The sequence below is a fragment of the Schistocerca gregaria genome, chromosome 2, assembly GCF_023897955.1.
Source record: "Schistocerca gregaria isolate iqSchGreg1 chromosome 2, iqSchGreg1.2, whole genome shotgun sequence".
Classification (NCBI taxonomy): domain Eukaryota; kingdom Metazoa; phylum Arthropoda; class Insecta; order Orthoptera; family Acrididae; genus Schistocerca; species Schistocerca gregaria.
Window position 1 is genome coordinate 184,284,294 of NC_064921.1, and position 27,785 is coordinate 184,312,078.

At 39.7% G+C, this 27,785-nt stretch overlaps 1 protein-coding gene across 2 annotated transcripts in view; it reads right to left on the reverse strand.

The window, feature by feature from the left end:
• Positions 1 to 16,060: 16,060 nt before the first annotated feature.
• LOC126336646 (dehydrogenase/reductase SDR family member 11-like) overlaps positions 16,061 to 27,785 on the reverse strand; it is a 33,316-nt gene continuing 21,591 nt past the window's right edge. Inside the window, exons 4-6 of one of the 2 annotated variants that reach the window (XM_050000569.1) lie at positions 26,448 to 26,577; positions 21,330 to 21,476; positions 16,061 to 16,405 (exon numbers count right to left, since the gene is read on the reverse strand). In XM_050000569.1, the coding sequence (XP_049856526.1) occupies positions 16,364 to 16,405; positions 21,330 to 21,476; positions 26,448 to 26,577 (319 nt within the window). In that variant the 3' untranslated portion in view covers positions 16,061 to 16,363. The remainder of the gene's footprint in view (positions 16,406 to 21,329; positions 21,477 to 26,447; positions 26,578 to 27,785) is intronic. The other variant, XM_050000570.1, reaches the window with a different exon arrangement.

Here is a 27,785-nt window from a genome sequence, read left to right on the forward strand (position 1 = left end):
GCAACCGGTACTGTACGCCTTTCTGCGGGCACATTCTTTGACACAGCTGCTTCCGCAATTCCAAGTCGATGAAAAGCTGTAAAAACTCACAACACCACTACTCCACATCAAACGTTCTGCCTCTGTCAGAACACTGCTGCCAGCGTTGTGAAGCCGTGAAGGTACTATCACGTGACTGTGACAAATGGACGTAACACACAGTACGCTGCGCGCTCAACAATCCAGATTCCTTTGCACAACGAGCGCGGGCGCCAAATGTGTTTGAAATACTTTCAACATAAAATCTGATAAAACCATGACTTACATACCTTCTAAAATCACCAAGACACTAATCTGAAAAGTCTTAAACTCGACTTTGACAATTACTACCGAATTTATAGACCAGGCCAAGTAATGATGGAAACGTGTCAACCCAAATAAAACCAGAATAATAAATAAATACGAGAATCAAGCACTCCTAAGAGAATGAGACCTTATGTACATAAACAATTGTTATCCTTACTTAATCCAGTTTTCTTTTAGACTAAGTTATTAGTAAGAATTTCTCTGTATTTTTCATGTACGAGAACATTAATGGAAGCTCGAACATGTGTCAAGTGAAATAAAGACCGCCACCAAACGGCTTAACACGTTGCAGAACCAGTCTTCCAGTTCCTGATCCACGACGCATTTTCAACGCACCATCACATCCAGACAACCACTTCCACGTCCACAGTGAAAGTGATGTCCTCCACTGTGAAAGTGCTATCAATTTCCCTCACTCAAGTGCAGTGCTACCATTTGTACCCGAAATTCTAGCATTCCCAGTGCAAGTCATACCTGCCCAAGTGTAGTGAACCTATTTTTTTTGCAGGTAATGAAAGCCACAAATCAGTAAAGTGCTACGTGTTTACTACAAGAAATCTTAGTCGAAACCGCGGTAAAAAAATATTCCTATAATATGTCATTGTAAAACAAGTATGTCATTTCTTTGTAATATATTTTTCCAGGAGTGCACAATGCAACAAGACTTCCTGTGAAGTCAAATAATTTATTTCTTTATTATTTTTAATATTTGTTATGCCGTGTATAATGTATCTATGTATGTGTATCTTTATCCTAATTTCGTCCTTACCGAGAAATGAACATTTGTTTTCCTTGTGTAATACATTAGAAAGAGTACGGCTCAATCGTCATGTAGTTACCCTATGAACAATTTACCATCAATTTCAGGCGTACAAATATATTTAGCAGTTGTACTTTATACCAACCACTTTGTCTAATGTCATACATGTAATCTATTGTAGAGAATTTTAGCAAGTAATACTAACTTGATTCACGAAAGCAATAATATTATGACTACGCGTGTGTCGCCATGATCCTCGCGGAGTCATCGCTCCTCACGCGGGAAGCAATGTACTGTTATTGGATATCAGATACTTTGCATATGAGATATTCGTCATAAAAGAAAAGCACAGCCCACTAGCTATAGTTCGTATAGATGCTAAGCATCACAGTGTGAGAGTAAAGAGACGATTTTTTTTTAATGTGCGTCTATACCAAGACACGCGTCCAGCGTTTAAATACCCTAAATAAACACTGTGACTCACTGGGCGCAGATATTTAAAATCAATGCTGCAGCACTTGATATCAAGAAGCTGCGAAACAGAAGAAAGAACAATCTATCTTTTACTAAGAAATATTCTACAGACTTCATTATCCCTTGTTCTTTAGGTCGCCGACATGTTAAGATGTACTACATAGCATTGCTACAAGTTGTATTTTTATTTTGTGCAAAAACTATGTGAAACAACGAACAAACATTTCGGTAACTCTGGTGATGCTGCAATGTTCTTACGCACACGCAAGGACATTTAATTTTAAGAAGGAGCGGACTTACAGAGCAGCGATTATTGGACTGCGCCATGTACAAAAGAAATATCAGATGGAAGTTGGGTTGTGTTGTGTTGGGGGAAGAGACCAAACAGGGAGGTCATCGGTCTCATCGGGTTAGGGAAGGATGGGGAAGGAAGTCAGCCGTGCCCTTTGAAAGGAACCATAGCAGCATCTGCCTGGAGCGATTTAGGGAAATCACGGAAAACCTAAATCGGGATCACCGAACGCGGGATTGAATCGTCGTCAGATGGAAGTCATGCATTTATTCTATATTTGTCAATGTCTAGAAGTTTAAAGCCAATTTGTTCAAAATATATTAATATTTTACGATGCAGTAATTTTCCTCTAATTCTTTTCTTCCACTAACCAAAAATGATGTTCAAATTGTTTATAAGCTTTGTTACGGGTTCGTTCTTTATCGCTGTGACTCGATTGTATTTGGGAGACCACTAATGTGCTCAACTTCCGATCTGTTACTCTTTCTCTTCCGAAATTCCACTAATTTGCTTTCATTTCCATTTTTATATTTAAGCTCCTCGGATTTAAACACAAGCGAGAATCTGTGGGATCACCTTGATCGGGCTGTTTCCTCCATGGATGCACAGCCCAGAAGCCTAGCGTAACTGAGCACGGCACTGGAGACGGCATGTCTTACATCTCTGTCGGTATCATCCAGAACCTCATCGACGGGGCTGCGCCTCTCGCAGCAGTCTGCCCGGAAAAGTTGGTTATTCAGGATGTTGACAGACGGCCACATTAATGTGACTGTAAAGCGGTTAGGAACTGTGAGAACTTTTGCAAAGTTTCAGGTGGCAACAAATCATGTCGAGAAAAATTTTTCCAATAGTTCAACGGGACATAGGTAGTGAGGAAAGGGCATTATAATCTCGTCTTTTGCCATACTATCTTACGTCTGGCTGTTAGATATTTCACAAATTAGGCTCCAGCTTAAATGTCTAATTACTGTGCTACCATCTTGTGAATTTGCTAAAAAAAATGTCAATGTACCAAATTATACCAGTGTTCGAAGTCATGTGTCTCAATGTGGTCACCTACCACATTACATTCATTTACACCGGTCGGTAGAGCACATTTCATTCTATTAGAAATACCCACTTCCATTTTGGTGTCTCCTTGGGCAAGGTGCCAAAATTTCGCCTAAAATATGAAATTTTGTTGATTGATTGCTAACTTTTTAAATACTCATTGTGCTGTTTATTTGGTAGTTAAGGAAAATTTAAGCCTGGCAGTGATAGGTGAATTGCTATATTTAATTGTACTAAATGTGCTACATAAGTCCTTCGTGAATACTAATTGCATGCTTATTAATTTTAAATCTTTTCTTTATTTAGGACTCGATAATTTGATGTTAGTGTTTGAAGCTTATCAAATTGTTGTTGAAATGGAAAAACTAGATTGTCAATGCATGCAGCTACAGAAAAGCTGATTTCCCATACTATTTAATGACGTACAGTGCCATAAAAGGACTGAAAGCTATAAAGTAACTTCCGTTAGAACAAGAACAAATGCTTACTTGACGGTGTGGTTTACACACTAGAAATACGCTCAGCTATGCTTGCTTCATGAAGTTTTACTCCTACAAAGGTTTTAATTTTTTTATAGATCATGCTGCAGCCCTTTTGGTAGGAAAATCCAAATACACTCCTGGAAATGTAAAAAAGAACACATTGACACCGGTGTGTCAGACCCACCATACTTGCTCCGGACACTGCGAGAGGGCTGTACAAGCAATGATCACACGCACGGCACAGCGGACACACCAGAAACGGCGGTGTTGGCCGTCGAATGGCGCAAGCTGCCCAGCATTTGTGCACCGCCGCCGTCAGTGTCAGCCAGTTTGCCGAACTGCTCAACACGTGAGGCGTGAGGTCTCCACAGTACATCAATGTTGTCGCCAGTGGTCGGCGGAAGGTGCACGTGCCCGTCGACCTGGGACCGGACCGCAGCGACGCACGGATTCACGCCAAGACCGTAGAATCCTACGCAGTGCCGTAAGGGACCGCACCGCCACTTCCCAGCAAATTAGGGACACAGTTGCTCCTGGAGTATCGGCGAGGACCATTCGCAACCGTCTCCATGAAGCTGGGCTACGGTCCCGCACACCGTTAGGCCGTCTTCCGCTCACGCCCCAACATCGTGCAGGCCACCTCCAGTGGCGTCGCGACAGGCGTGAATGGAGGGACGAATGGAGACGTGTCGTCTTCAGCGATGAGAGTCGCTTCTGCCTTGGTGCCAATGATGGTCGTATGCGTGTTTGGCGCCGTGCAGGTGAGCGCCACAATCAGGACTGCATACGACCGAGGCACACAGGGCCAACACCCGGCATCATGGTGTGGGGAGAGATCTCCTACACTGGCCGTACACCTCTGGTGATCGTCGAGGGGACACTGAATAGTGCACGGTACATCCAAACCGTCATCGAACCCATCGTTCTACATTCCTAGACCGGCAAGGGAACTTGCTGTTCCAACAGGACAATACACGTCCGCATGTATCCCGTGCCACCCAAACTGCTCTAGAAGGTGTAAGTCAACTACCCTGGCCAGCAAGATCTCCGGATCTGTCCCCATTGAGCATGTTTGGGACTGGATGAAGCGTCGTCTCACGCGGTCTGCACGTCCAGCACGAACGCTGGTCCAACTGAGGCGCCAGGTGGAAATGGCATGGCAAGCCGTTCCACAGGACTACATCCAGCATCTCTACGATCGTCTCCATGGGAGAATAGCAGCCTGCATTGCTGCGAAAGGTGGATATACACTGTACTAGTGCCGACATTGTGCATGCTCTGTTGCCTGTGTCTATGTGCCTGTGGTTCTGTCAGTGTGATCATGTGATGTATCTGACCCCACGAATGTGTCAATAAAGTTTCCCCTTTCTGGGACAATGAATTCACGGTGCTCTTATTTCAATTTCCATGAGTGTACCACGAAAAAGTTTGCGCTCTATCATGGAAACACTTGACCAGCTAAAATGGATAACCACGTCTGATATTAAACCTGCCCAAAAGATGAGCCCATCCTATAGAAAAGAATTTGATACAATGAAATATTCACGAATGGAAGCTACACTTCAGATGAAGTCAATGAGATTAATTTTTCTCACAACTGGAATACAAGCTTAATAGCTCATAGAATAATACCATTAAACTTTCATCGAATTGGTGCAAGGGATGCCAAAAGTTATACAAAGAGAAAAATGTATCAAGTTGAACGTACATTTACTAAGAATATTGCAGCTGTTGTAGTTTAGCGGATGGAGTAGCTGATTTTCCGAAGGATCTCTATATTTCTGAGCGAATGTTTCAAACCTGGAGACTTGTTTTAATTTTGCTATTTTAATGCTTTATTGAATTGCTCTCTCCGTACCATATCTTCCATCTCATATTTGTCTACTTTCTCTTCCTTACCATAGTATGGCCATCATACTAGGACATTACCTTTCGCTGGCAAGTGGTCAACTGACTGAGCTACCCAAAAAAGACTCCGTCCACATAGCTTTAATTTCGCCACTACCTCATCTCCTACCTTCCAAATTTCACAGAAACTATACTGTGAAACTTGCAATACTAGCACTTCTGGAATAAAGAGTAAGCGGAGACATGACTTAACCACAACTTGGATGATTTTCATTCTCCAGCCGAGTTGCGCTGACATGAAACTTCCAGGTAGATTAAAGATGTTTGCTGGACCAAAACGCGAACTCTGGACCTCTGCCTTTCGGGGGCAACTGCTATACCGACTGAGCTCCCTATGGACGTCTTACGACCCACCGACATAGCTTTAATTCCGTCTGTACGTCATCTGGTACAGAACTTTAATCCTCCAGGAAGTTTCAGAATACTTGTACTGGTGTGTTGGGTTTTGAAGTTGTGTCTATCTCTCCAACTGCTTAATAATGTTGCTTATAACCAGAAATACCTCTGGTGTGGAGTTAAATTCATAATTTATTATCACTTCAAGAATTCTTTAAGAAGGATTCGCATGGAGAATGAATTGATATTCTACCTTTTTTCCGAAGATGATTAACTCTTTTCTGCCTATCGGCCGAGTCAAGGCGTAGTTCTGCGACAACGTTTCGACAAGTTTCCTACTCCTCATCTTCAGGCGAAGTGTGCAGAAAATCGGCAGCAATTAGCGGTAGGGTTGCACTTCCCTCACGTTGAACGATTCTCTACAGTCGTCGTTGGTCCCGCTATTGAAGGACCTTTTTCCAGCCACAACGATTTCGGAGATTTGAATTTTTACTGCATTCCTGATATTCGCGGTACACTCATGAAGTGGTCATACGGGAAAATCCTCACTTCATCGCTGCCTCGGAGTTGCTGTTTTCCATCGCTCGGGCGCCGCCTGTAACACCATTTTCAGACTCATACCTGCTATTGTAGCAGCAGTAACCGATCTAACAACTGCGCCAGACACTTGTATTATACAGGCGTTGCCGACAGCAGCGCCATGTTGTGCTTGTTTACTTATCTCTGTATTTGAATACACACGGCTATACCAGTTTCTTTGGCCCTTCAGTGTAATTTTAGTACAGCATATAGTCAGTGAGTTAGCATATCTGAGGAGTGGGATATCATTTAGCAGGTTTTACGTCGAACAAACTGGGCTATAAGTCTGCCGCTGTGTGCTACCATTGGGCGGCAGTGACGTAAACTTCTGAGTGGCAAGGGCTAGCTGTGCACATCGTGAACCGTGCACGTTGTTAATCAAATCCGTATGTGTTTGGCCCATAAGGCAATTACGTCACGTGATTTGTGTATGCGCAAAAGAACCTTAAAACGTGCACAACCGTAGGTGTGATCACGAGCCTGATGACAATTTTCATGGAATCTAGAGTAGCCATGCAGCATAGCGCAGTAGATTTAGTGCCGTGTATTTCAAATTACCGCATCTATGTTACCTTTAACAATGTACAAAGAAAAATAGTGGAAAATCTCGCAAGATGTCGAAAGTTAGAGCGTTCACGTGCTTTTGTGCTCTTACACACCTGCCATCACTGGTACTTCGAATAGAGTTATAATACTGCGAAAATATTTGAGCAAAAGAAAGAAATAATTTAAAACACTGCTAAGGACATAGATTGGTCATGTAAATTAACGATTTCCTGAAGACAAAGGACCTGATTCCAGTGTTATGGCCTTATGTTTTCAAAGAAATTGCCAAACTTCGGAACTGGAATAACGCCAAAATGTCCATTTCATATTGTTCTTTAAACTTTGGAAAGCCCATACTTTTACATTCCATATGCTCACCTGCAGAATGTTTTCCTTAGTTTCTGAAAAGATAAGATTTTGTAGTAAGATCCTTTCATAAATGGCTGGATCAATTACAAACAAGTGATGAATCACACCATACCTCCATACCTTGCTGAATGGTCTAGTTTTGGCAAATGCCTAGGGAGCGTCCCCTGCCATCACATGTAATGATAAAAGGGATATACAGAGCAGGTGGTGTTGTAAAAAAAGGCGCTTTCCCTAGTTTGGATGTGGTTCCGTTATTGCGCATAATAAAACATTAGATGCAGAAGAATGTGAACACATTTTACACCATTGTATACTGAGTGCAATAGAGGAATTGTTCGGATTGTTTTATTGTATCAATATGACAACGCACCCTTCATAAAGCAGTACGTGTGAGGCAACGGTCTGCGGACAAAAATATTCCTGAAATGGACCTACCTTCCCAGATTCCTGCCCAGGGAAACACCTTCGGGATTTGGACGTGTTAGAAAGCCGCTCCAGCATCCAGTGTCCAAAACCATTTTCTTTCGGCTTTGGCTCTTGGGGAGGAATAGACTGCCATTCCTCTACAAACTTCCACACAGTTCTCTGAAAGAGTCGCCAGCAGAGTTGAAACCATCATAAGACGAATATTAATAATTAATTAATTAATTAATTAATTAATTAATTAATTAATTAACAGTTAATATTATTTTATTAATATTTACTGTTAATATTTAAGCAATTAGTTAACTAATATTGATATTCACAAATATGTGTCCAGATACTTTGGATCATAAAGTGTATGTCTTAAACAGGACAGGTGACGCAGAACTGCCTAGACACAAACACTTGTTGACAGAAAACCTCCTAGGTAGACAAGTACAAATATTCGTTCCTGACATGGAAGCATTGTACGAGGGTAAGTCGCATGAAAAACTTAAATATTTTTTAAAAATATTATTTATTGTGCAGAAGTGGTACTAAGCTGTATCACTCTTCTACATAGTCTCCTCCAAGCTCAATGCAAATCCTCCAGCGCTTAAAAAGTGCATAAATTCCTTTAGAAAAAAAAATCTTTTGGTAGTCCGCGCAACCACTGATGCACCGCGTGGCGTACCTCTTTATCAGAACGGAACTTCTTTGCTGCCATTGCGTCTTTGAGTGCTCCACATATATGGAAATCACTTGGGGCAAGGTTTGGTGAGTATGGTGGATCAGGATGAAACTCAAAATGAAGGTCTGTGATTCTTGCAACTGTTGTACGAGCAGTGTGGAGCCTTGCATTGCCGTGTTGCAAAAGGACACTTGCCGACAGCAATCCACGTCGCTTTGATTTGATTGCAGGCCGCAGATGATTTTTTAAGAGATCTGTGTATGATGCACTGGTGACATTGGTGCCTCTAGACATGTAATACACCAAAATGACGCCTTTTTCGTCCCAAAAGAGAGTCAGCATTACCTTCCCTGCTGAGGGTTCTGTTAGAAACTTCTTTGGTTTTGGTGATGAGGAATGGCGACATTCCTTGTTCGCTCTCCTCGTTTCCGGTCGGTGGAAGTGAAAAAGCGCCGAAGAAGTTCTTCATAAGCATCAACACGTCGTTCTCTCGTTTCAGGAGTCAGCTGCCGTGGCACCCATCTTGCAGACACTTGTGAAACTAAAGCACATCGTGTACAATGCGGTGTGCTGACCCATGACTAATCTGTAAACATTCATCAGTGTAACTCGGCGGTTTTCCTTCACTATGGCTTCAACTAGTGCAGTGTTCTGTGGAGTCGCAACTCGTTGTGCCTGACCTGGACGAGGTACATCTTCAACTGAAGTCACACCTTTTGCGAACTTCCTACTCTATTCATAGACTTGCTGTTGTGACAAACATGCATCACCGTACTGAACCTTCATTCGTCGATGAATTTCAATAGGTTTCACACCTTCACTGCACAAAAAAACGAATAGCAGACCGCTGTTCTGCCCTGGTGCAAGTGGTAAGTGAGGCGGCCATCTTTGTACTGTTACTGCGACGGTATGTGTACATCAGCACTATGCTGCCACCTACAGACCATTCTGCACGCTGTTTGTAGCACGCTTACCAACTTACAGGATAACGTCACGAAGTTTCGATTTGTTATTACAAATTTAAGGTTTTCATTTGACTCACCCTCGTACAAATTTTTGAGGGTCCTTATGAGAACGTATGTTTGTTTCCTGTGCTACTTTGCAGGGCATTTGTAAGTGTACGATATTATATGCTTTACAAAGGTCTACAAAAAAGTATCGGTTTCTTGGTCGGTGTTTGGCATTTTCTCTATTACTTGGTTTAACAAAACACATAGTTGGAGCAAATGCTACCAGCTCTGAAAGATGATTGTCTCTCATTGTTGATCTTTGTATTCTGATTTCACTAGACCTCTAAGAATCCTTCTACACAATCGACTCATAGATCATTCCATTTCGATGATGTGAATATTGTCATGCTAGGCCCTTGCAAAATGACCCTTTCCATTTTTTGAGGTACAATTCGATGTCGAAGACTGTACTGCTTCACTGCCCTTTTCAAGAAGAATCTCAAAAAATTGTCACTTGTGAATTAACAAAATCGAAGAAGCAATAAGGACTGGAGATCAGAGTTCCGTCAATATATAATAGGTTAACAAATCTTAACTCCATTGAGAAATGTTATTAGTTCTTAAATGTTTGCTCCATATATTCTCATATCGTACCTGTATATACTGCAAACCTCTCCGTCATTGTATATCATTAGACATCACCTCCAAAACATTTAGTATGGTTGTTGTTATAGAACGTCATGTATGTCTGGGGAAGATGGTCCTAAACTTCCCTCCAACGCGTTGCATCGTCCATTACAGCTACACCTTTCCTGCCTTTTTTCGCCTCTGTTCGGCTCTTTGTGCTGCTTTAATTCTGTTTCCTGTTGTCATCTATTCCTCACAAGGAAGGTGGCTGTCCTTTGGCTAAGTCATCTGCCATCCTTCAATGGCTTTCACTTATTCATTCAGTTGATTTTACGCTGTCCAGTCACATTTGTGTGGTCACCTGACGAAAGCCTGAATAACCACCTTTTGCAGCATACATCTTTGTGGTGCGTGCAGGAAGACAGTCAATCAGGTTCTGGAAGGTGCCGACACGGATGTGGAGCCATGCTGACTACAGTGCTGTGGCCAGCTGCACTAGGGTTTTCATTTTAGGATCTATGACACGAACTGCTCGATCGCGATGGTCCCACAGCTTCTCAACTGGGTTTAAACCCAGGTAATTTTGTGGCCAGGAGAGTACGGTAAACTTATCCTGGTGCTCTTCGAACTGCATGTCTTTCACTGCGTACCTGTATATACTGCAAACCTCTCCGTCATTGTATATCATTAGACATCACCTCCAAAACATTTAGTATGGTTGTTGTTATAGAACGTCATGTATGTCTGGGGAAGATGGTCCTTCTGCTAGTACGAGGGTAATCCCAAAAGTAAGGTCTCCTATTTTTTTATAAGTACATAGACCTGTTTATTTCTACAATGGTTTACACCAGTTTACAGCTTGAAAATGTAGCTATTTTTCGGCATAATCACCTTTTCTGTCGATGTATTTTTGTAGACACTGTTACAGTTCTTATATGCCCATGTCATAGCAGCTCGCCACCATGCTGTTCAGAAAGCTATGAACTTCTTCTTTCAGCTTGTCATCGCAGCTGAATCGCTTTCCGGTCAAATGTTCTTTTAACTCAGGGAACAGGTGATAGTCACTGGGTACCAAGTCAGAGCTATTGGGTGGGTGGGTGATTATGTTCCACTGAAACTGTTGCAGGAGAGCAACGGCTTGCCGAGCCATGTGTGGGCGAGCGTTGTCGCGGAGAATGTGTACACCCTTATTCAACATTTCTCTTCTCTGCTTCTGAATTGCCTGTTTGAAATTTTTCAGAGAGTCACAGTACCTGGCAGAGTTAATTGTGGTCCCAGTGGGCATAGAGTCGACCGACATTACCCCTTTCCGATCTCAAAAGCGGTTGTCGTGGCTATACCGGCAGACTGTCTTTGTTTGAATTTCCACGGCTTTGGCGAAGAAGGATACCGCCACTGGCGGGATTGTTGATTGGTCGTAGGTGTAAAGTGGTATGCCCAGGTTTCGTCGCCTGTGACAATTGAGTCCAGAAAGTTGTCCTGTTTGGCTGCAAGGCGGTGAAGAAATCCTTGGGAAGTATCAACTCGTTGCCGCATGTGGTCCTCAGTCAGCATGCATGGCACCCATCCTGTGCACACCTTCCGTTAAAATTCTGTGAGCGGTGCTTCTTGAAACCTCAGGAACTAACGTGCAGAGATCATCCAGGGTGATCCGCCGATCTTCAGGCATGCTTTGCTCAACCTTCAACGCTGTCTCCTCAGAAATTGACGATCTCCCGCTCCATTGTTGGTCGTGAATTTCGGTCCGACCAGCTGCAAACACTCTACACCACTTACGAATATTTTTGACATCTATGCGATGGATTTCAATCGGCGCAGTGCCCTTTACGTTCAAAAACCGAATAACTGCTCGCAATTCGCACTTGACGATAACATCCAACGGGAGCTCCATTCTCAACGGCTGCCACGCCAAGACTGAGCGTCGGAGCGCGGCGTGCGCATGTTTGCACATTGCGCGGGAAGCACTCTTCTTAACAGTGTGACCAACTGTCACACAGACAGCGTTCTGTAGTTATAAAAATATAGGGGACCTTAGTTTTGGGATTACCATCGTAGATGCCATAATACAAAAGAAAAAGAAACTGCATAGGGAGGTGGACATGATCCTCAAGAATAGATGCATACATAGGTTGACCCATTGTACCATCTGCCGAGAGGGTACCACAAACACATTCCACTGACCTTATAGCTCCGACGATGTTTGCAGCATGTTTGCTTTCAGATATTTCACGCCAATGGAGCATAAATGTGATTCATATGAAAAGCTCATCTGTCACCACTCAGTGGACGTTAAACTGCGGTATTGACGTGCATGAACCAGGTGCCTGAAGCAGAGGTCCATACGCAGCAACATTTGCTGATCGACCGGTAAAGAAACACCGTTGGTGGCTCCTGGGTTCATCTGAGCAGTCAGTTGCTCAGCAGCTGCATATCTATTCGCATCTCTGTAGCCATCGTTCGCCTTTGTCCTCTATGACCTGTGGTGCACCACATTGGTTACATTGCAAGAATGACTCCACTGTTTTCTGTTTCCCCTGCACACGCTTTGTACGCCCTTCACTGCTACTGCTGCCACAAGGTAGTAGTGAATGGTTACTGTGCATTGACACTGAATCTCACTGATCCATGGCCCCCTTTATTTGTAAACCGTTTTAAATTTAATTATTGCATCTTTTTTTTATTTGTTGGTGGTTTGGTGACTTACTATTTACCGATACATCGGTTTTATGTACTTTTCATGCAACGCTTGATTGTAGGCGCAGATTAAATGTTGGTAGACACTAAAATTTAATCTACAGTGTGTTCCAAAAGAATATGACGGGGTATTGAATATGGTTGAGACCCTAGCACGCTACTGTCGCAGGTTAGAATCCTGCTTCAGGCATGGATGTGTGTCATGTCCTTAGGTTAGTTAGGTTTAAGTAGTTCTAAGTTCTAGGGGACAGATGACCTCAAAAGTTAAGTCCCATAGTGCTCAGAGCCATTTGAACCATATTTTTTTAATTACTACATAACCTATTGGCTAGAATGAACACTTTATTGCAGCAATTCCTGCTGATGTGTCATTATAATAAATCAATAAAGGCTACTTGACATGCTGTAACAAAGTTTGTGGTCAATCAGTGGCAAGATTGTAATAATGATGATTTGTAATTATGACACTCAGGAGCATGATTGTTTGCTATCTTTCTAGATTATAACAAGAAATTAAAATTATCTGTTAAAATTTTGGATCATTAACACATTCATTCATGATGTATATTTAGACCTGTTTCCTAATGTTCTGCGGAGAACCAATTTCAAGTAACAGTTTGCAAAATGAATAGAGCAGAGAATTGTCACTGGTTCATCAGCAGCTAAACCGGGAGCAAATTTCTTTATAGGCCTATCATTGCAATAGTGTTCAGATGTGATATACCTGGCGAGTGTGTATTCGTCCTATCAGTAATGATAAAGTTATGTCTTTAGCAGCATGGTTATTGTGATGCGATACACGTGGATGAGGATGCCATTTCAGTGTTCACCAAGAGACGTTTCAGTAAATGGGAGGCGGAAAGAATCGAGTACACATGCAATTCATATTCTCTTGAGGATCACTATCGAAAATCTTTGAGTACTGACAATTTTGTTTTGCTAGAATTACAACTGTGTGGTATTCCCTAATGTGTTACGCATCAATGGAACATTGATCTCTGTTCCAGATTCTTTCATCGATTTAGACAATTAGTAAGTGAAGATTTTTTAAGTCACTGTACATTGAAAAACTGCAGTGTTCTGGTAGCAGTGAATAATGGAGCAGTACACATACAGACATCGAACTGTAAGCAACTCTCAAAACCTAAAAGAAAAAAGAAATGCAAAGTGGGCAGTATGACAGTGTTCAGTCTGTCGAGAAGAATAAATCGATTTTTGTTTAATTAAATTACGTTTCATATATGAACCTCAGTTACATTGTAGTGCATATCTCAAAGCATTCGCAGTTAATCTCTCTGAGAACACATTGTGGTTCATTTTATAGCTACAGTTTAACTTTTCCATTAAAACGTATTTAAATGGCATAGACAAGTATGGTTACCAGGCACCATAAAGTCACTGGAAAGAAAATAATGGATAGTTTTGACTACCAGCAATTTCTTTTGATGTATGAATATGTATTACGCACACTGTATGTGCAGTATGGTGTAATATTAATGGATTTCAGATACATTGCATATGAGATATTTGTCATAAAAGAAAAGGACAGCCATCGAGCTGTAGTTCGTAAAAATGTTAAGCATCACAGCGTGAGAGTAAAGTGAAAAAATATTTTTTTTAAATGTGACCGTATACCAAAACGCACGTCCAGCGTTTAAACACTCTACATAAACACTATTAACCGCTGGTCGCAGGTATTTAAAATCATTGCCGCAGCACTTGATAGCAAGAAGCTACGAAACATATGAAGAAACATCTATCTTTTGTTAAGAAATGTTCTAGAGACTTTATTATCACTTGTACTTTTGGTCGCCGACATGTTAAGACGCACTACAAGTTGTATTTTTTATTTTGTGTAAAAACTATGTGAAACGATTAACTAACATTTCGGTAATTCTGGTGTGGGTACAATGCACTTACGCACAAGCAAGGGCAATTTTATGTGGGAACGGACTGACAAAGCAGCGATTATTGAACTGCGCCATCCACAAAAGAAATATCACATGTAAGTCATGCATTTAATGTGTATTTGTCAATGTCTAGAAGTTTAAAGCCAATTTGTTCAAAATACATTAATATTTTACGATGCAGTAATTTTCCTCTCATTCTTTTATTTCACTAACCAAAAATGATGTTCAAATTGTATATGAGCTTTGTTAAAGGTTCGCTCTTTATCACGGTATCTCGATTGTATTTGGGAGACCACTAATGTGTTCAACTTCCGACCTGTTAATCTTTCTCTTACGAAATTCCACTAATTTGCTTTCATTTCTATTTTTATATTCAAATAGGTCCCTTAGGTATTTTAAGCGAAGATTCTGATTGCGTGAAGGTAATCCGGGTCACAAGGTCAATTATTCGCGTAATTAATCCGTACGTCTCCTGAACATAATCTAGAACCGACGCATCGGTGATCAATTAATAATCTCTCTCTCTTTTAAAGTCGTACTAGAAAACGGCCACACAGGATAGCCGTAAGTACGCAATCTAGCTACAGGTTTCATTTTGTCAGTAAATATTACCAACCAACAGTTACAGTATAACTATTATTATTTACTACTATTTCTTATACAGAATAAGCAAGTTCCTAACGGCAGAATGTGCATATGGCTTGTCCATTTAAATGGACTGAAGTGCGTAGTGACACTTTTCTTCGAATTTGTCGCGCGTTTCGCAAAGGGTTCGAGTAACTTATCATTAACATTATGATGAAACTGTATGTAATGCTGTAGAAGTATCAAGTAACATGGCTCACGTAAACTCAAGTCGGTGTTTAAAGGACCACTTGACAGGGCAGTGACCCTTTCTTATTGTGAGTTTTCATTGTGAGAGAAAGCCGCAAAGCATGTAAAGGTCGCCGAAAACAAGGGTCGGGACTTGGCTGGCAGTTAGGTACTTTGGTGCACGATGTAGAAATCATAGCTTTTTTCTCTCCATTCGCTGATTTACACAATGCTATGCATTTTTTTCGTTTTGGTTTAGGTGAAAAACTGCCGCAGCTTAAATAAAGAAACTTAAATTGTGTAGAGTCGTCATGTGAAGATGTTTCCCATAAATGGATTATTAGGGTTTGAAACCTCATTCTGTAATTCCAATTTACTAATTCCATGTACTCTACTGTTGCTCCTTCTAGAACGTCTCTCTCCATTTACTTCTCTTTATGTCCAGTTTCCTTTCCCTTAGACATTAAAATACATGTAGCTCTAAATTTTATTTTATTTCGTATATGATAAACTACTGAAGGGATGGTAGAAATTACCTGAATACAGTGCTTGGCAGCTGTAACATGAACTTATTTTAATACCTTCATGTACACCTTTCAGTTAACGTAATTTGAATTTAGAAAAAGTCCTGTACATATAGGACCTGCTATTTACAACTATGTCCTTGGTTGTGACCTTAAACTCTGTATCAAGAGATATGTTCCCCACCTCTTATTTTTTACTTACTTTCGAATATTGAAATTTTTGTCTATTTTGTATCCCTAAAAATATTTGATCCATTGAAGTACATTATGAGGTCCTGATTATCCTTTTCTTAAAACTGAAAGACAAATTCCTTTCCATTTTTATTTGTTTATTTTTATACAACTTAAATAGTTCTACAAAACAGAAAACATATTTAGTTTTACTTATAGTTGCAAGTATAAATAAGTTGCATCTTTAAATAATTTCCATTCTTTCTTGATGAATGTTGATCACCATCTGTTGCATTGGTTGTCAAGAACAGTGTGGAATATACACAATCCAGATAAAAGTTCTAGTTTGATGTGCAACTATCTCACACTATTACACTCTGATGTGAATTCTGTACAGATTAATGATGTGTTTGACATTCTTCAAGTGACTGTTGGCAGCTTCAGTAAACACTACCTGTAGGATTCATAATGACGTCATGAATCTGTAACAACAGTAAATTTTATTTAGTCGGTAGCATAAGAAAGGAAAATGTTACACAAATAATAATGCAAGTATTTTACACATGTCTCTCCCCAAGATGGATTTCCAAGCTTGAGTGAGATAGTAACAGTGTCTACCTTTGTGAAAGAACACAATTTTGTGTTTGGGTTCCTAGTCTTGTGTCATTACAGTTCTAGCATCGACAGTGCATCTTTCTTTATATACATTCTTACTCTTTATTTAGCGTTTCCTGTATCTGGAATTTTTCGCAGTTTTCAGTAGTATTCATGTTTTCAGTTTTCCATATTGCTTATGACTAAATTTAGGAAATAGCATGCATTAATTACACAGAAATGACTAACTTACTTGTCATACTGTTTGTTTAAGTATTACTGTGGGAAACATTTTGATAATGTGATCTTTTAATTCTGTAAACATGCATTTATATTTTTTCTCCAGGCAATTCAATATGCAATGTGAACATGTGTTTTAGATGCCTAAATACAGGACAAGCTCTGGACGCCAAGTAAAACGAAACAAAAGTCACAGATGGGGGGAAGGGGGGGCAAATTTAATAAACAAAGAAATATATAGTGACACTGTAATGGCACAACTGTGTCTCTGTAAAGCAAGCATAAAACTGTATCTTTGCATGGAGTCGAACGCTGTTAGCCTGTATCTACCAAAACTATAAGGAATCAGAAAATGTGATTATGTCTTAAGCAAACATAAGGTTTTCTTGTTTTACATCCCATTCATGCTTCAGAGATGTTTCCTCATCTAGAGGGTGTTTCATTTATTATCTTATTATCACATATTAGTGTTCAGATGTCTGTTCCATACCTCCATCACAGCTAATATTATTCCCTTCTAGTATTTCATTTATTTCGAACCATACATTTTTGTGCTTCTACAGGGTGTTGGGAGGAGCTTCCTAACACACATTGTTTCAATGTTTTGTGTGATCTTATGTGAAAGAATCTGTCAGATTTTAAAATACATTATAACTCACAGGCTAAAATCATATCAAGACAAAGGGGACAGCCCAGAGAGATGGACTGCACCAGAATGACACCTTTATTATAACCATGGATTGTATGTATCATTATTAGTGTCACACCAATGTATTTGTTTTCTATAGTGACAGGTTTTTATGTAAGATAAGGGAAGTGAAGAGATTTCTTACATACAGCATATTCCAACATAGATACCTGCTCAGCACATACTGTCAGAAATAAATTACTATCGAATGTGTTTTGGAGTAGTCACAAAGAAAAAGATATTTGAAATTATAAAGCAGACGCTCTCAAAATGGTCAGATGGTTTGGCCTTGAAAACAATATGCACAAAGCAATTCACTTTTCAGGCATTCACTATTATTTGAAACTAAATCTCTATATTTCTATGGTGTATGGGGTTCGGCGAAGTGCACTGTTTTCTTCTGGTGGCAGTGTATGTGCTGAATAACTGCAGTGTGTACATGTGCTGTTGCTTATGTGTTGAATATGAATCCAAGATGCTGGACTACTTCATTGATTGCACTCTAATAATATACTGCCATTTCACAAAACATGTTTTTCAGAACACAGGGTCAGTGACTTAGTCTTTCCTGTTTTCTCTTGATTCATGTTTTAGTAGTATGTACAATGGAATGTAGTTTGATCTGTTTGTTGTCTCTGCCCATTTCTAAGGAGGACTTGTCATCTTCCAGTGAAACAAGGCATGATATATCCTTCATTGCTTTCAAAAACGTTATAGTTCTTAAATGTTTGGTAGTTAAATCAACTTGAAGCAACTCTCTTCCTTTTGCATATCCTACACCGTTTATTAAAACAGTAATATCCTAAATATTTTTGCCTGAATTTCAAAAAAGGTTATAAACTTATGTATAGTTGGGCAAATTAGTGAATAATAGCACCACAGTGCATTCAAGAAACAGACGCATAATTACTATAGATATATTGGGTATAGAAACTGATTAAGTCTTGAGAACACTAAGTTGTACTATCCAGAGAAAAAGAAGTTGGATCCATTCCAAATCTAGTACTACCGGAAAATGTTACAAATTATCAGATAAGGTATCAAATGACATAACTGAAAACAACAGACAAGGAAAAAAGTCTGTGGCATACCCTTAGAAAAAAGAAGGGACCGATAAGTGAGGCATCTTCAAACATTATTTCGAACATAACCTAGAAGCTGTCCTAGAGACGCGCAAACCTATTCACAGCTGCAGTCGGAACCCACACACTCTTGACGATGTGCTGCGCATTACATGAGGTATGTGACGTACTTCTCTTCGTATTTAGTTGGAAGCATTTATTGGCGGACGAGATTAATTGTCAGCACTGTTACACTTTCAGAATCAATGTGAATATGGGTAGCCACCTTAGCTTTCCTCTGCGAAAAAGGGTTCACTTCATTTAGTAATTAAATACACTATATCAATTCAACTACTTTCATAAGGATCCCGAGGTCTCACCACTGGACCGTAACGTGTTCACTTGCAAGTTCGGTACATCTGCTCCCAACTGGTTGATAGAAAGGCCTAACTAAAAAGGAATGCAGTTCAAACTCCCTAGGGAAAGAGTCACACAAAAAACATTGCTCTCAGATTTGCATGGAAACCAGTGAATTTTTATGAAACATAAATTAACTCTAGGCCAGTTCGTCTCATTCATTAAAGCACTACCAACCAAGTAGCTAATAGCTGTATGTTATGCTCTGGGCCCTCTCTTTTTACTAAACAAGACCACAATAACTGATCTGCAACACTCGACAAGAAAAACACAGACGTTTCCAATCAGAATTTCACATTTCCTTCAGATTTCCTCACAGGAATGCACTTTTAATTGATTTGTAGGCATCCCACACTGGAAAAGTATTTTCACTGATCAAGAAGTATCACTAAATTCAAATCTCTGAAATGCTAAACCATTTTACACACACATTCCATCCCAGAGAGCCTATGACTTGCTACCTAACGCAACACAAAACTTTTGTATAGCCTTTAGTTAGTCTCTCTATATTTAATTATAATACTTCGCTTGGGTGACATGTAGAATAATTAAACTCTTCATTGTTATAGTATTAATTTATGTTTATCATGATCCATAACTTATGACCATAACCTTATGTTGCCTTCGGGATAACAGCATAATTGTTTTCGAGAGCTCATATGGAGACAGCGGATTGCGACGTCGGTGCGGGATTTAAAAAAGAAAAAAAAATTAATATCAAGGGCGCCAGGCTCCTCAATTTCGCAAGCTCAAAAACCGTACCACAAAATTATTTAAGGTTCAGATCTTCTACCTAATATGAATCTGGAGCAGAAATGTAGGCATTCTCATTGGCCATTCGTGCTCCTGGTTATGGTCTGTGTTGTCTGTGTGTGCGTGTATCTTATAGGCACTCACCGACTAGGTTATCAGCGCCCATATGAAATTAGTAGAAATCAATGTGATTAAATGGTGAAAATGCAGTACAAGAGATAAAAATAAATCTGGATAAACCCACACTCACTCTCCCCCAGTTACACCATAATCACTCAAAAAATCGCACTAGCTTACACCATGAATTAGACTGTTGAAACTATTCAAGTGCATCTAAGATGTAAGAATATGCTTACTAAATCTAAATAAGACGAGGTGAAAACTGAAATAGATTGACAGGAATATATGGCTTGCTGATCGTTTATAAAAATTGCAGGTAAACCAGCCACCCTGTTAACACGTTAAAAATATCCTCAAGTTTTGGGGAACAATCTGGACAAATCACAGAACCTTAAAAGTCCTTCCACATTCGTCTGATTGTTAATTAAATCGGTAAGATGGTAAATATGTAGCAAGTGAGCTTCCGCCTTTTGTTCCAAAAATAAAACTCATTCTAGTAAAATGTGCCGCCCTGTGATCTGTACACCAAAAGCAACACAAATTAGAGAGAGCTCTCTGGCTGGAGCAAGATGACATGGGTCATGGTGCTGATTACAGTGCCTTTGCAAGGCATTGTTTTCTGGTGCAATCTTAAGAACTCAAACTGCAAGGAGGGTTGGAAACGCCAGGCTTCCCGAGGAAATTATTTTCCGTTCAAATCCGGATAGTCGATTCCGATCACCTCCCTCTTAGGAAGACTAGGGAAAAATTGGCCCATCATCTTCGACCTGTACAAATACCCTCCCCCCCCCCCCTCCCCACGCCCCACCCGTTCATCAGAAGCTAGAAAATCTCTGAGGTGACTGCAGGAGCCAACTGGGCTGCCATGGGCAGCCAGAAACACTTAACCTGGCGCTAAAAGAAGCGACAAATGGGGTTAAATAGCATGGGCAGACTAGAACATGCAGATAAACTTTACACGGGACCCTGGGTGTAATAGTTTTGCGTAGATGAAAAGACTGGCACAGGATAAGGAAAAAATGAAATGATATCTTTGCATTCTTCTCCAGTAAATCCCATCTGGTTTGTTCGGCCACCTGGTGCAAGTCCTTCTATTAGATGCTACTTTGGCAACAAGGGTGTTGGTGATGATGAAATGTTAATTAAGGCAACACAACACCCAGTTCCCAGTATTTTGAAGACTCCTTCCTCATTTGGTTCGCTTCCTGTTATTTATCTTTTGTATGGCCCAGCTCGGCACTAGATAGCAAAGTCACCTGCCGAACTGTGTGTGGCAATCTGCTCACATGTCACATGTCTCGGGAAGACTAGTCAGTACTCTAAATCAGTGATCGTTATCCCAGAAAGTTAATTTTAAGAAACTCCATTTCAAGCGTATGATGTTGAATAGAGAAAATAAAAATAAAATGTAATTTCCGGAATAGCGATGCCAATAAAACGAGGTATAAAGATCATGAGCGGGGCGATTCAGACAAACTGCAAAACACAGTACAGACTCTAACAGAATATTTCGATCAAGTAAGACGGCCTTACCTGAACTCTTGGGTCTTGAGACAGCATGCAGATGACAACCTCCGCTACGTCCTCTGCCTCGTGCACAGGCATCAGTTTGTACATCTCCGGACTAAATTCTTTGAAGTTTGAGGCGAACTCCGTTCTGACAGGTCCCGGGGAAACAGCCTATTGTAATGAATGAATAGCATCAATATGTTACATGCATATCTCTTCAATGTGTGTGTGTGTATTTGTGTGTGTGTGTATGTGTGTGTGTGTGTGTGTGAGAGAGAGAGAGAGAGAGAGAGAGAGAGAGAGAGAGAGACGTTTCTTCATTCCGAATTACAAAACGTCGAAGCAATAAACCTTTATTTTGGAACGTCCTACTCACAAGTCACGTGATAAACTATTTGAAGAAGTCTAGCAAGAGACAGTTCACAGTAAGGCTCTGAAGGCTAATGTGCACAAATGTAGCGACAGATCTGTTCAGGACGGGAAATTTCGAGCTTGTCAGCGAGTGAGGCAGAAGATCTCGACTTCATCAAGACCGAGACTCGTTCATGGACACCCGAACTTCACGTGCATATAAAATGTATTACGGAAATATTAATTCTTTTATACTCAGTGATGCAATAAAATGAGATCACCTTAAGGTTCTTTCTTTTTAATTATCAATTACTCGACCTGCTGATAAAGTCCTCGATCACTTCCCTTTGCTATGGTAGTCCATTCTGCACTTTAAGTAATCTGCGTTCTAACATTTTCGATAATCTGCATTAAATATAGTAACGATTCTTTCTATTAATAAATTTTCTGTTCTACTGCTCCTTTCAGGGCTAAGTATACTATAACTGAATGCTTTAAATGTGCTCCTCCAACAGTTCTCTTCTCCTCGTCACCTTTAAACCTTCTCGATATGTCTGGTTCATCATTCAGGTTTCCCACTGTGTATGTATAAATTTCTGTACTATTTTATGCTCCACAGTGAAATATAAGTGTGAATAAGGCAATGCTCCACGAACAGGAGCATTAAATGTTCGAACACTGGCATTGGGATGGTACTGTAATTTGCATTACTGACTCAAAAGTTATCACACTTGCAAGTTTTTATTTAGTTTTAGTATTTATTGTGGCCTCCAAAACACGTGGCTAGGTCTGAACATCAAATTTTAAGCAGAGAAATGAGATGGTAATGAAATTGCTGGATAGGTGAGGCTATTCTGATAAGCTACAAGATTTGGTGACTGGAAGACTCTCGGTATGAACTGGTGACAGCACTCAGCAAATAATGGAAAATTATTGTCAGCAAAATGTATGTTAAGGGGAATTAAATGCTAATATTTCAGTTTGCTAGAGACGTTCAGTGTCTTGCAAAGGTGTTACAAAGATCAGCAAATACAGTCAGAGGAAATTCTATGACAGACGTTGCTGGTTCCACATACATAACAATGTGAGCGTTTAGAAAGGTGAGCTACTTCTCCAATTATCTGTTTCATCTAATGCCAAACACCTGTCTCTAGTTCCACATTTCAAATTCACCGACTACTTTGGTTATTTTTAATGGTCTCTGTTCCACTTGCATATAGTACTGCTCTCAGAACGTACCTTATCACGCACTTATAATGCAGTTTTGTAACATATTTTTGATAGCATTATAAATATTTTGTTACAGAGAGCTGTCTTCGCCGTTATCAATTTATTAAACACACTTCCTGGCAGAAAAAAACTGTGTGTGGAGTCGTCACTTAAATACTCAGCTTGCCTTTCATGAGTGGTGTTGTTACTTATTGACCTGCCATAAGGTGAGTCATATTGTTAATTACAGGTCTGTTGGTATCTTTTCCCTACTTTCCAAACTTCCCACAAGATCTCCTGTACATCTTGCTTGATTAACACACCTGGGACAGACTACTTCAGTAGTTCGGAATTTGGCTGTAAATAACCCCTGAAGTTAAAAAGAAATTTCCTGATGGCTAAAAGCAAAAACAGGGTTCAGTTGTGTTTCGGTCAGTTACTAATAAAAGATCATTACTCTTATCAGTTTTTGGTAAGATTAGAATGCCGATTATGTAAGTTATCAATAACGCAATTAATTTCTTTTATTTCAAATACGTGCCACCACTATCTCATCATGTAGTCTGGAAGAAGTTACAGCATATGAAATGAATATATCAACGTCTTCTGCACATAGTCCACCCACTAAAACGTATCCTTTTGGTGTACCCTACCTGTATAGCAGTAAAATATGCTTAAATTTATCATGAAATAGCCTTCTCCGAGATGCAGGTAGTTCCCACAAAACATCAAAATTGCTTTATTATTCACTTCACAACAAGAAACAACTTAATCGACAGCACAACAAAATAGCAACTATGCAGTGGCTACTACGCTGTTGTAGGGCCTACACAATATTATTGTTATTGTTATTATTATTAATGTTATTACTGTCATGGGGCAGCGGTCAGACACAAAACATTAGCACTCTGAAGCCTTACAAGTATTTCCGATTTCATGAGTGAGGACTCCAGCAATAAAGACATTAACAAAGAGTAAGTGTAGTGTACCCGTTGTACCTTGACTGATTTAAAGAGGTTGCAGCCTATGGGTGAAGAAAGTGGTGCTACGGAGACCATTGCTGCAGGGCAAGCATGTTTGTAACAACTGTCTACTCTCAATGTTGATAGCTTTCTTTCTTGAAAAGAAATTGTAGGTAGGACTGGTGGTGCCGTGAGAACTGATTCATCATTCTAAAACCTAGGTTGTTAGGAACAAGCAGTATCAGTTGTCACATTGACTCACTATTTCCTTGTTCAATAAAACACAAAAACTAAACATCACTTCTATTTAATCATTTTAAAAATAAAAGTGTTAAAAATAATTTAGTTAGACGCTAATGTTGATAGCGGTGGGAGGCTAGTGGTGGCAGTAATAGTTGATATACGGTTCCACTCAATTGTAATGACGTCAGAAAGGTGAGGAACCACTGGCCTAGGGGGTTGTAACCAGAATGAATCTACCAGTTTTCAGTGGAATGTGTATTATGTTGGAACCTTCAGATAAGCTTTCTAACACCGCCCTTGCTTTAGTAATAATGGATAATTTTGCTTCCTAGGTAGAAGAATTACTTGTCTTTTATTACTACTGTGTCTTCTGTTTTGACACTGAGTTTGTGGATATTTCTTTCTAGTGTCCATCTCTTTCGTTATCTTTATTTATCCTTAATCCATATTTTCTATTATGTCCATTACCAAACATAAAATGTCTATATCCCCTTGTTTATAAATATTTATGTCTTAGACAATCCAATAATGATTGCTCTGAGCAAATAAGAAGTAGAGGTAATTATGAATACACCACATCGTCTTGACAAAAAGCATATACATTACAGTGGAAAATTGTCACAACAAAGCCTCCATGTGACAACCACCACACCCTGTGGTACATTACAATGTAATGCACTGAGAGGACTGAACCTTGGGTTCATTATCATTCGGCTCCATTGCTAGCATGTGTTGTTTGTGCCTGGGCTGTAATATCTGTCCCATCAGCATTTTCTAGGCTGGTTTCTTCCAAATAGGCATTTTACCACGTGAACAACTCTTTCTCGAGCACCTCTGTCGTGTCAACGATTTAACCTCTTACATATTTTCGTCCACGGAGAAAAGTTTCTTCCCTTTATGATGAGGTATGTTGCGAAAATTTTCTCTGTACAGTCATTCGGTTTCCTGACGCTACTTTCTACTGAACTTTACATAACGTAGATGTTGCGAAGTCATATCATTACTAATGTTCCATCTTCGAAAATCAGCCACTAACTGCCCATTTTATGTTATGGTGCTTTATTTATTGTTACACACTGGAAAGCATTTTTATGTAGTGATAGCCTGGTTAATGCCACTCAGGAAATTGAAAAAATAGAAATGGTTTTGTTATTCTGTATCTTTTGAGTAATTAATATACATGAATTAATTTATTAGCTAAAAACGAATTATAAACACTCCTCTCTTGAGAGAATGAATTACATGAATTACTTTATAAATTTTAGGTATACTACTGGAGTTTGACATTTTCAGTCAACTACAAATATGAGGATAAAATGCACTAGGTGCAACAATGTAATGTGCAGTACACTGCAAATTGTATTTATTTCTACAACAAAATATTCTGGTTGTAACTATGGCTGTATTACATTACATAACAAAACTTGTTCCGAAATTTGCCTTTCCACCACACATTACGTTATTAACAAAGTAGTAATATCCCCTCATTCTGTTAAAAATTACATTATGGTCAATTTTCAGCTCACTTGTGTTGCTCATCACTTTGAAACAAAATAATTGGTTATAGGTTGGAATTAAGTGGAACATTATTTTCCCCATTCACATATAAATTATTTACGGTAAAAAAAATCCCGTTCGTTGAACAGAGGTTGTCTACATTTAGAATGCCACGATGTATCTGAGCTCCTGCTCAATCCCTAGAGGCCCCAACACCAACAGTGACACTCAAGTGTCTCTCTATCAAATGGGGCAATGTCAGTCCAGCCTACCAAATTAAACTTATTCAAACACGCATGTGTCCATATTTCCCACGTTATTGGATGAGAGCAACAACCAGGTTTTTATTGCAGTTAAATTCTTATGTAAACAGGTTTTGAGCGATGACTCATTTTCAGTAATTCCTTGTCAGATGTCTGGGTCAGTGTTCTAGGATGAGCTCCACATAAGTGCTAACTGACAATAAAACTCTGATACTGCAGTTCGCCAATACGTGTCTGTGGGCTACAGAAACCAAACAACTGCGGTTGAGTAGACACATCAAAGCTCAATAATTAATGAATTTTTTTGCATTAAACTTCCATTTAATAATGATCAGCTGTTTATACGTAGGACCCTCAACACGTCTGAGGTGTATTGCAGTGACATTATCAAGCGTTATACCATTGTTTGTGAAAATATTGTACCTACAATACACAAAAAATATAACAAATATTCGTATCATCAGTCTGACAATGGCTACTTACCCCAACACAGATCTTGCTGTTCCTCTTGGCGAACATTATCAAGCGTTATACCATTGTTTGTGAAAATAATGTACCTACAATACACAAAAAATACAACAAATATTGGTATCATCAGTCTGACAGTGGCTACTTACCCCAACACGGATCTTGCTCTTCCTCTTGGCGAGGTCTTTCCGGAGTCCGTCCAGCAGAATTTTGACGGCGTGCTTGCTGGTAGCGTACATCGATATGTTCCCCATGGGCGGCGACATGTGGGCCAGACCACTGCGGACGGAAGAGATGCTGCTCAAAACTTTCATGTTGTGTGAGGCAGTAGACTGACAAAGCTGCTGTTTAAACCTCTCAGTCGAAAGGAAGGTTCTTAATGATTTCATCCTTTATGGATTACAGTGTAATATTGTAAGTATAATTAGAACGAATAAACACACATTATATATATATATATATATATATATATATATATATATATATATATATATATTTGTGTGTGTGTGTGTGTGTGTGTGTGTGTGTGAGGTAACGGTTATAAGCGCAGTTATTCCTATTTGTGACCGAGGACAACGTACTGAGCAACGTTGAATTAGTAGTTACATCATTTGCGGACTAGTAGCTATAGTCATTAGGCACAGTAGGTTTTTAGGTTTCAAGTACAGGAGCAATCTATCAATGTGCCTTATCCCCTGTACAGGAGGTCAGATGTTGCTGTGTGGACACCTGGATGCAAAACGGTGAGTCTATACTGACAGTTCACTTAGTGGTGCAGTTACGACTGTGCTGAAAACACCAGATAGCAAATTATGTGACATTTTAATAGGAAGGTGCTGAGGAAAAACTTGTAACACACTGAAGTGGATATAGACAAGATTCCAATGATCACAATGCACTAAACACATTAGCATCATACTGCTAATGTGTAGTATATTTTGGGAGATGAATGTCAAACTATATATTTAAAGAAGCAAGTCACTCATAGAAAAACAAAAGTAACTGTGCCTAGAAACCCACATGAGTTTTAAAAGTTTGCTAGAAAGATTTCGTAGTAGTCGATCGAAATAAATCATGATAAACAATTACTGACACTGGCTATGCATCAACTCTCGTAATGGCAGTCTAAAGGCGATATCTTGAAACAAAGCAATAAATACAGGAAATTAAAGAACATAGGAGATAAAAACTAGTCAGGGAGAGAGGAAGCGAGAAGCTGAATAAAAAGAAAATAAATGTTACATGTATTTGCTGTTAGTGAGGAAATAATTGAATACACAGATGATAGGTGAAAACCACTTGCGAATTGAATGGGAGCTGTAAAACAACCAAAGAAAATGCCGAATTACTGCATGTACGGAAGGAGGTAAATTGACCGACAAAGGAAGTAAATGAAAAACTTCCTGAAGGTGGCACACGAAGGTGTATAACCGTTATATGTCAGACTTCGACGAACAGGACGCGTTATATGTAGGCCATATCGCCTT